Source organism: Vitis riparia, chromosome 13 (genome assembly GCF_004353265.1).
Source record: "Vitis riparia cultivar Riparia Gloire de Montpellier isolate 1030 chromosome 13, EGFV_Vit.rip_1.0, whole genome shotgun sequence".
Classification (NCBI taxonomy): Eukaryota; Viridiplantae; Streptophyta; class Magnoliopsida; order Vitales; family Vitaceae; genus Vitis; species Vitis riparia.
Genome location: NC_048443.1, coordinates 9,485,005 through 9,495,398, shown reverse-complemented (window position 1 = coordinate 9,495,398; position 10,394 = coordinate 9,485,005). Strand labels below are relative to the sequence as shown.

General features: G+C 32.7%; 1 protein-coding gene across 11 annotated transcripts; it reads right to left on the bottom strand.

Annotated features, from left to right (window-relative positions):
* Positions 1-785: 785 nt before the first annotated feature.
* On the bottom strand, positions 786-9,056 carry LOC117927558 (mediator of RNA polymerase II transcription subunit 15a-like). Of its 11 annotated transcripts, none has more exons than XR_004653371.1 (5): positions 8,649-8,969; positions 6,576-6,687; positions 6,088-6,208; positions 1,629-1,714; positions 786-1,045 (listed from the first exon to the last, which is right to left on the bottom strand). XR_004653371.1 is itself a non-coding variant. In XM_034847114.1 (5 exons), the coding sequence occupies exons 1-4, from the start codon at positions 8,753-8,755 to the stop codon at positions 1,658-1,660; spliced, it is 426 nt and encodes a 141-aa protein (XP_034703005.1). In that variant the 5' UTR covers positions 8,756-8,969; the 3' UTR covers positions 786-1,045; positions 1,629-1,657. The 11 variants fall into 11 exon arrangements, 10 of the variants coding, with proteins under 10 accessions (XP_034703005.1, XP_034703006.1, XP_034703008.1 ...); XM_034847114.1 differs by having other exon boundaries at positions 1,629-1,743; XM_034847115.1 differs by having other exon boundaries at positions 1,634-1,743.
* Between the last annotated feature and the right edge of the window lie 1,338 nt (positions 9,057-10,394).

Sequence of the window (10,394 nt, the reverse complement as noted above, 5' to 3'; positions counted from 1 at the left end):
TTTTTTAAATCGCGTCTTACTCTTCATTGAAGACTTAAGGTTGTTGAATAATCAACCGAGATGATACAGGTAAGTATAGACAAGTCTAAGAAAGGAAAATTGGATTTAATTAAAACATGATATGGATAATAGGTTTTTTAAAGAGAGCTAAAATGTTTTTAAATAGGTTTAAAGAACCCCTTGAGCACTCGAGTGCTCTCTAGAGCATGCAAGTGTTAGAAAGCACTCAAATGCTCTAAGGCGCTCAATATCTTATGGAAGATACCTTGTCTAAAAGGATTTCCTCTTTAATGCAAACATTGGAAAAAAACCTAATGTGCCTTCCCATTCCTAAAACTCTAAAAAACATTTATTCTTATATTTATTGAGTTGAGAAGGAGATTTGCATTCCCTCAGGCATCCAGGTAAGATCCATTGGGAGCACTGACATGAAGTTCTATTGAAACAAGGTTTTAAGAGAGAGGGAGTTTATAGGACCTTATTTGTCCTCAGGACTATTTCCAGACTTCCAGTGGCACACTATTCACTGCAAATAAAAGCATTCCATATCTTACAATATTCTGTAGAACCTCAAATACTTGCAAAATATGAAATAAAGTAATAAATAAAAAGTTACTATTCACTTTACTTCTATTTTATCCTGTTTCATAGTATAAAAGAAGGCATTCTAATCTCATACTTGAAATAAACCTGGAAAAAAGAAATACATTTCCTTTTTAATCATTGTTAAAGCTAGGATTTGAATTTTCAATAATATTCCCTTTGATTTCTAGTTTTATTTAGTATTGCTTGAAGAACATGATTCAAGATTCATAATATTTCCTCTCCAGGTTCCGGATTGATTAGTAAAAACTGCAACATTCCATATCAGCTTCCCACTACAAATCTAACATTTGACATTCAAACATCATATTAACATTTTATCCAGAAATCACACCATGCGTAGACCGAGTTGTTACTTAGATTCTACATTTGCAAATTTCCAAATCATAGTAGATCTATGAAGCAGCAACTTCCAACCGATTCCATTTGCCAGCCTCAGAGTCTGCAAAATATAATGGTTACACAATAATGAGAGATGGCAGGTTTCCATAGTAAACACCTTTTACACCTATCTCACACATAACAATTACATTACAACCAAGATTTCAACCTTCCTCCAACAACCAGAGATCAATGCAATACCAAAATTACGACATGATTTCAGCTTAATTTGAAATTCAACTCAGAACTTTAGAGGGTCGAAATGAATATTTGTGATAAAATTAGAGTTTTAGGATTTGGGGAATATTCCAATCTTGGTTGGGGGTGGGAGGGAGAAGGAAGAGAATTAACCTCCCAAATCTGTCGAATTTTAGAAGAAATCTGAAGAAAGACACCATTTTTTATGCTTCTTAAGATCCCAAATTGAAAATGCAACATTTCTTTCTCAACACCAAGCCATATGAAAAGATATTTAATCAGAACTAAAATCAGGAAAATGGATGAAGTTAGCTGAAAATACTCTTATGTTATCAGTTTTAGATACTTAAATACCTCAAGGAGTAATCTGACTCTAGAATTATCTTTGTAGGAGAATGAAATAAACATGTTTCACGAGAGGCTTAAGCCAGCTAAAGAGAAATTACCTTACTCTAAATTCAATCTCTGAAATTGATTAATGTTCTGCTGCAATGAAGTCAGCGCATTTCCTTGTCCTGAATCCAAATTGGCACTGGGTTGTAGTCAATTTATTATATTCTGCTGTGGATTTGACAGGCCACATAAAGAAGACATAGAACTAGGCTGTAAGCTTGGCACATTATTCTGCTGCATTGTTGCTACATATTGAATTTGGAAGAGAAACTGAATGATACTCTATATCAAAAAAATTTTGGTTTACATCAAGAACTTAAATAAACAAAGCAATCCCATAGAATATCATCGGATATTCTCTCTAATTCAAACCAGAGATAAAAACAAATTTAAGCACACTAGGACTTATCTAAACTAAACAGTCCAGAATAATAGAACTCAGTCAAACCTTATTTTCTGGTTTTATTTTAAATTCCAAGATGGTGGTGACTTTCATGGCCTGAATTCACAGCTTTACCATTCCAGTAGAAATAAAAGATTCACTTTGATGGAAGGCACCTAGAAAGAGGTGCTTCTTGGATTAATTTTTTTTATAGGATTGTCCCTCCTATTATCGCGTCTTCATTCCCTTCATTGTTGGTGAGAAGCATTTGGCATTCTGGTGCCCTATCCAAGGTAGGTTTTTCCACTTAGGAAGCAGCTTGGGAGAAGGTTGTTAACATAGCTCAATTAATAAGGAGGAGATGGACCATGGTGACTCGTTGCTACTTCAGTTACCAAGTTGAGTCTGCAAATAACATTCTCCTCCATTGAGAGGTGGTTGGATCTTCATGGATGTTACTTTTTCTCCATGTTTGGCATTTCATGGGTATACCTCATTTAGTGAAAAGGGCGCCCCAGCTTGTTGATATGATCATTTGTTTGTAAGAGAAGGATGAAAGTAGCAGCATCATTGAGATTTTTTTTTTCTCTCTTTTTTGTGCAGATGGAAGGAGAGCAACAGGTGAGCTTTTGAAGAGAAAAAGATAATGGTTTTTCAGCTTAAAGACACTTAAAATCCTTATTCACATGGTCTAGACCTTCCATGGGAGAGGAGGAGAGGACTTTGTCTTTTCTTAAGTTAATTAAGAGCTTACGTTTATGTTGGCCAAAAAATTTCTGTCTTTTTTCTTGGATTTCCTCATAAACCCCCTTGCACTAGGGTGTGCCACCTTTCATGATGCTTTATTAGTCTACTCATACTTGTGTATTAAAGAAACAAAAGGATATAGGAATGCAACAGATCACAAAGTAAATCTCTAGCACATATACCATGGTCACTGAGAGCTTAGTGTTGTCTAGGTTTTTCTATTTCACTTCTTGGGTGGCATGGGTCATTTGAGGGTAAAGCTCATAAAAAGGCTTGGCAAACAGCTCCTTTATATATATTTTGGATAGTGTGGAAGGAAAGAAACATATTAGCAATTGACAATAAGAAGTTATCAATTTAAAGATTGAAAAATTCTTTTGTATGTAATGTGGTCTTGGTCTAGGGCGTTTGTAGATATGAGCCATATTTCGCTTGTTAGCTTCATTGATTGGTTAGGCTAAGTAAGGACATGTGATGTTTTTTCTTTCTTTCCCTTCCCCTTTGGGTTGAGCCTTTAGGCTTTTACTGTATACTTCATGTATACTTGGAGGGCACTTTTTTTTGTGATTCCTCTTTTCTTTACCTATCCAAAAAAAGCGGTTTTTCTATCTCTTATCTTGGTTGATTCCTTGCATAGACCATGGTCCAATGGTTCGCCCCCTTCAAGGTACTTTAATTAATCTACTCATAAAAGAATAAATAAATGCTAAATGTGGGAAATCATAAAATATGTGGGAGATTTGATTTAGTGCTGTAAATGGGATGTTGTGATTTGATTTAGTGGGGTAAATTACGGGATAGAATCAATTGAGTCAATGTTTCTAATTTAGTTTTTATTTATTTCTCTGTTTTCAGGGTAGTCATTATTTGCAAAGCTGTATCTTTTTATTTTTTTTCCTTTTGCATGTACTTAAAAGTAGTCCAATATATACATGTTGTAATCCTTAACTTCAAATATCTATAGGAACAATTTTTTCCTCAAACTTTCACGAAATATCACAAAGAAAATCTATGGTATATATATTACATATCAATTTGAAAAATACACACACACTAATCTATTACTGGTAACTTGGTGAAAATTTATCATTTTGAAGAAAAACATAATTGACATTTCTAATCATTTTCACTGATATCATATAGAATATTCTTAATCATTTGGAAGGATCAAGAAGAGTAATGTGCTCCTAAGGTTTGCAGAAGAGGGGGAAAAAAGAGAAAACAAAAGACAAAAATATGTTTGAAAATTTCTGAAAAACAAAATATGTTCGAAATTTTTTTAAAAGTATTTGGCAAGAGACTTTAGTCTAATATGTAGGATACTTGGTTATTTGAGTCCTGATTAGAATTTGTAATATCTTCTTTTCTAGAACTTTCTTATAATAGGTTCCTATAAACTTCCTATTTTCTAAAAGTGCTTATTTGCTTTTAATTTGTCAATTGATTCAACAAGGTTCTCTTTATATTTCTGCTCTATTATTTGGAAGGTTTAGGAGTCCTAGGAAAAGAATTAGAATTCTAATAGGTCACTATTATGTTAGGTTTTTCTTTTATGGTGTTGTGGAGTTCTAAAGTTCCCTAAATTCTATAAATAAAACTAATTGCAGTAAAACAGAAATAAAATGAATAATAATAATAATTCTCTCCCGGGGAGATCCTAAAAGGGTTTAGCAAGACTCTTAAGGTTGAACATTTATCTTTTTCTCCTTTTTCTTTTGTCGATTTCATTTCTTTCTTTGTTGCTAAAGTTTGTCAATCCCCTCCATAAATCTTAAGGAATTGAAGTCCTAGCCTGCAGTTTTGTGATCATAAGTACCTATCTTTTTATTTATGAGAGATCATAAGTAACCTATCTTAAGGTTGTTTTAGATCACAGACGCACTTTAATGTTGAAATCTGATACTGAAAAGGCCATTGTCATCTCTCTCTCTTAAACATGGAAGAATCAACCCAAATCCCTAAAAATCGGCCAGGGCATTGAAATGTTTGCCATTCAGCTAGAACAATCCAAAATGAGTAGAAATTTTTGTGGGGACAAAGAATGGAGGTATCTTTCAATTTTGCAGCTAGAATCAACCCTGTACCTGAAATGCAGCAAATAGTAATGGAACCAATACACTGATCATGTAACCATTTTAAGAAAATAGGTTATCTTATTTCAGATGGAAAAAAAAAAGAAAGTAATTAGTTAGTGTATAACAAAGCAAAGGAAATGCTAGGAAGGATGAGCTATCCCTCAAGCCAAACAAAAAGAACCAAACCAAGTATTAAGGGACTCCAAAAGGCCTAAGACACCTCGCAATCACTCAAGAGGAAGGAAGGCTCCTACATAAACTCCTAATAAGGAAGCTCCTTGCTTTGGCAACCAATCTGCAGAAGATATTATCTTTCTATAGTATTAGCATAGTTGTCAATTCTAATAAGATTCTAACTTTCCAAATCTATCTTTATCCCCTATCATAAAGGGAGTAAAAAAGAAAAGGAAAACTAATTAAGCAAATCAAGTCTCGTTCCTAAAAAGAAAAACCAATATACTAAGTAAAAGTTTTCATTCATCATCATCTTCAAGGCCAATATTTAAATTATTCAAATAAACTTCCCTAATACTCGTTACAACAAAATTATGCTTAAGCTTCAATCTTTCAGGTATGCCTTTGACAACATGGGTGTGGTGTTCTCGAATAGGACCATTGGCTCTCTTCCTTTCCATTTAGCCATCCAGTGGTAACCATAAAATCCATTCCAAGTGACTAATCTAGGAATTTTATCCTGAAAAGAAATTCTTAGAAAGTACTAGAATGGTCAAAGGTGTTTATGTCTTACTAGCATATATCCTATCTATAACATGCACATCACAAGATACATATAAGATGAGATCTATACAAGTGATAGTATCATTTTTTATGTATAAAAAAAGGTATTGTTTTGCGGTGTCTTAAATTTTTTACAACTAAGCATTAGTTTTTATCATGTGTACTTTGGTGCGCCCTCTTTTTAGGCACTATTGATATATTTTCTCTTTGCCTAACAAAAAATAAAAAATAAAAAATCCAAGCATTAGTTTTATGATACTGTTCTCTGTAAAATCCACTCATAAGGATGAATTTGGCTTTGATGCACAGGAAACAAATTGAGACAATTTCATGCCTATAAAAGGGTAGAGAGTAATTTTAATAGAAAAGGAATGGTATATACATGTATGATAGTACATTTGCATGTGAGTGCATGCATGTGTGCTTGAAATAGGAAAATAAAGAAAAAGTAAGAACATCATACAATAAGTCAAGCGTAAATATGGATATGGAAGGACAGAGTTGTTATAATGCCAGCAAAATTTCTACTGTGGCATTTCATGAGAGCAAATTGCTTCTCCATTCTGTTACCTGGATCTGGGGGATTTTTGCTATTGCCAGCTGAGTTCGATGGCAGATTACTAGGCATTGCAGTCTGAGATTTTGTTTCCATTGTCAGTATCTTCAGTGATATCTTCTGCAGATAGTCAGACTGAAATTTAAAAGAAAAAAATTATATATATATATACACATCAATGAATCACAGATTAAAAACTCAACCAACATATGCGTTTTAATATTTTGAATAGACAAAAAAAAATATATATCAAATACCAAATAATGTTCCTAGATTGATGAAGAGATGAATGGTTAAGTAAATATTTTGATAGATAAAGCATACACAACAAAATTATTATCATTTTTATAAAAATGAGCCATAAAGGTAACCGGAATACACAGGATATACATAGCTTAGATGACCAGACAACAAAGAAAAAGAATCAACAGCAGAAACTTAATAGAGTAAACTACCTCACGCAGATTACCAAATTTACAAGACTTTTGCATGATGGATATACCTGGCTCGTGGCAGCTTTATAAATCTTTTCTTCAAACCTTAAAGCGATTTTCCTAAGCTCACGCAGACCCTCTTGTCCAGAAACAGGAAGATGCCTCTTCAAAGTGTCCATTCTAGAGGTAAGAAATAAACAACAGGTTTAAATGGGTTACTGAAATGCAGTCACAGAGAAGTTCTTAACAATCGATTAGTAAATCACATCAGCAATACATAAACCATGTCCAGTAGATATCCAACCCAGAAACAGAATTGCATGATACTCAAATTTAGAATACACAGAAAAAGAAGAAGCAGATAGAAAATGATAATTCAAACCTTATTTCTTAAACCCCCAAACAAGAAACTTCATTCAGAATTTTCTTGAGGCTGAAAGTCTATACCAGTATATAACATTTCTATAGTTCTAAGTAAATCAGAAAGATGCCTAGTTTACAGGATTTGCGGTCATCCTTTGACATTTACTGCATAAAAATATTACTTTTGCTGCGTCCAGCCTCTTTCCTGTTCTTGTATGTTTATGTGAGAAGGAACTCATCAATCAATTTTCAATGTGCCTCAAATGTTCACAAATCTTTATTATGCCTTGCCTGGCTTGAACTTTCAACCCATGGGAACCAATATTCAGTGGATTTGATAGAGCCATGTATCAATTATGCCTTGCCTCCCTACCAATTCATGAAATCCGAACATATACTCCAATTGAACCCAGGATTCAAGCAGGTTCTTCTGGACATTAATAGAAGAAACTGGTTCGGTGGCCAGAATCCAGGAATGTCTTTAAACTACCTAACAGACTAGTCTAACATAGATTACTACCGTCTTAGACTGCCTAAGCCATGACCTCAGTGAAACAGATTTTTTAACAAGCCACTCTAGGCAAAGTTCAGCGTATGATAACAAAGGATACAACTCAGTTTCCTTTCCCAACCCTGTTGACTAGCTTATCCATGGTATCTTCTGATATTAATGCAGAACTAACCCTCCTCTTTGTTCCATTGTACATGTGTTTTACATCACCCACCTAGCTGAATATGGCAAAATACACAAAAGCATGCCTCTAGACAAGCCATGTGCATACTCCTCACCCCAGAACCAACTTCAATGTCAAAGATGATGTGGCATAAACAACTTAAATGAGTTCTGTAAGCCCTAGGGAATTTGCTCCTAACAATTATAAAAGGTAACGTTGTTTCATCTATTCAGAGTTTTTTCTCAATCATTTGTTCACCTGTCAAAAATTGTTCAAATAATTTGATGGCTTATATAAACAGATAACTGAGAAGAGCTAGGCAATCATCAGGGTCCTCACTTTTATGCTACAAGCTGTCTGCTTTCTTTAGAATTATCACAGTTCATTTATTTGCATACAAACCACACTACAATTGACGGCACTGCACCAGTCAAAATTGATAGGGCAACACATGCCAACTAAATATGAAGGGAGAGACTGTGAGAATGTGAAACTTCAAAAGAAGCACATGCCAATCCTGAACAAGTTTTGGCGCCAAAATTCAAAACATAGGACCCACAAAACAATATGGCAACTTATTTTTGATACATAAATTCTGCTAATATATTAAAAGCCTTAAGAAAGGGCGCAACAGTGTACACACAACAAAACAATATGGCAACTGACTCAGAATGGAAGCTGCAAATATCCATTTAGCAAGAGCTCAAAGGAAGCTGCATTTCCGATAACCTCATCAACTATCCAGCCAATAATCCCTTAAATTTCAACTATTTATCAGGGAAAAATGAACTCTTTGGAATAAAAATAATAATTCAAGATATGTATCCATCTAAATCAAGTAGCCCAACACACTACTTTCAAACCCTAAGCCAGGTCCAAGCCTGCTTTCAAATTTTTCTTAATTACTCAATTCTGGTCCAACCGGTAGTCTCACGCAACTCCACAAACCAACTCTCAAGAATTCAATAAAAAACCGTCCACGAAAATCATTACACACCACCAAAAACATTTCTCAAAATTCACACATGCATGAACTGAAAAACACTCCCAAGACATCTCCAAAGGGGGAAAAAAAATCAATATCGGTAAACAAACAACACTCACATCCTGTTGACAGCCCCTTGGCGTGAATCGGGGGACAACTGGGTCCTCCAATCGCCCAGATCCATGGCGGGCTCAGCCTGAGCAGGCCTCCAATTATTGGTATCCATCAAAATCCAACTGTCCCAAAACGAATCCACCAACACACACAGAGATCAAAAAGCTCGGCTAGCTTCAGCTCCGTCTCCTGAATTCAACCCTAGAAACACCAAAACAAAGCATAAGATTGAAGGAAACAAGACGAAGATAGAAGACTGGAAATGAAAAATAGGAAGATCGAGAAGTAAACGAGATGAAAAGAGAGGGTTCGGTGGGTTGAAACCCCAAAATTTTCACCTGATTCGAAAAGGAAGAACTGTGCTTTGAGGATAGATGGGCTAAAAATTGACCTATCATCCTCCTTTTATCAATGTTTTGCCCAACAGCTATATAAGTCATAGTTTATGTACTTAATGGCAAAAACTTGAAAATATTATTATTTTAATTTTCTATATAAATTTTAAAGAATAAGATTTAAATTTAAATAATGATTTTATGAAAAATTTAAAGAAAAAATAAAACATGAAAAAAACAAGATAAATATAAACAAATTATAAATTTTAATAAAAAGAATATAATTTTATTTATATTTTTTAAATTATTATTTTAATTATAAAAGTTTGTTTTGAATATTATTAAGCAATAGACGAGAAGGGATGATTATTTCACTTGCAATTGGGACTTTATTATGAAAAGAGGCACGTGCATCTCTCCAAAATTAAATAGTTTTACATTTAAATGTGTAAATTTAATAAAAATATTTAAATATTTTAAAATTATTAAAATTCTTACATATTTGTCAAATCATTTTTTTAAAAAACTTTAATGATAATTTATCAAATATTTGATCTTAGAAAACACATGATGAAGATTTTGTTCTGAAAAAAATAAATTTTAACTTTTGTCATGCTGAAAATTAATATTTGATAAAAATTAGTGTGAAGTCTAGTCAACCCTAAACAATAAATATTTTCAATTTAAAAAATAATAATTTATAATTTAAATTAATAATGTTTAAAAAAAATGTTACACAAATAATTAGAAAAATGGTGTGCATAAGGGTAAAGTAGTAAAATTATGCACAAGACAATAATATTGATTGTGATTCCATTTCCTTCTTGTAAGGTGTCACTTTAATAAAAAAAAAAATTTGATTGTTGATTTATTCTTTATTTTTCATAGATTATGTCTCCCACACCCATTATATATAACTAAAAGTTATACAAACTAAATTACCAATTAATAATTTTAGGAAATTTTATAGCTAGAAGCTATATAGAGAATATCTTGTAGTTTGATGCTATGCAAAAATTTTCATTTTATCATAATAAAATTATGGCTAGAAGTTCTGACAAATTTATTCTTTAGTTAATATTACCTTGTTAGTTAGTTTCTTGAATTCATAGTAATTATTTTCCCTTATGATAATATGAAAAATATTGTTTATCATGATCAACCTACGTAAAACAGGAAGGTATATATTTCTATATATTCTTATAATTAGAAGTTATATAATAATTTGTACTTGGTGTCCTGAAGCTACATGAAAAATAATTTATATATCGTTATAGTCTAAAACTATATAAATAATTAATTTGTATATTTTTATGGCTTGAAACTATATGAAAAACTTTTATATATTTTTGTAGCCCAAAGCCAAAAGCTAAATGGAAATTTTTTTGTATATATTTTATATCTTGAAAAAAAATA

Excerpts from the sequence above, each read along its gene's own strand:
- LOC117927558 (XM_034847113.1), bottom strand. The coding sequence starts at position 8,755 with ATGGATACCAATAATTGGAGGCCTGCTCAGGCTGAGCCCGCCATGGAT. Across the intron at positions 6,688-8,648 it reads CAAGGGGCTGTCAACAGGAT|AATGGACACTTTGAAGAGGC; the intron begins GTGAGTGTTGTT and ends TCTTACCTCTAG. Across the intron at positions 1,821-6,087 it reads CAAAAATCCCCCAGATCCAG|CAACAATGCAGCAGAATAAT; the intron begins GTAACAGAATGG and ends TTCAATATGTAG.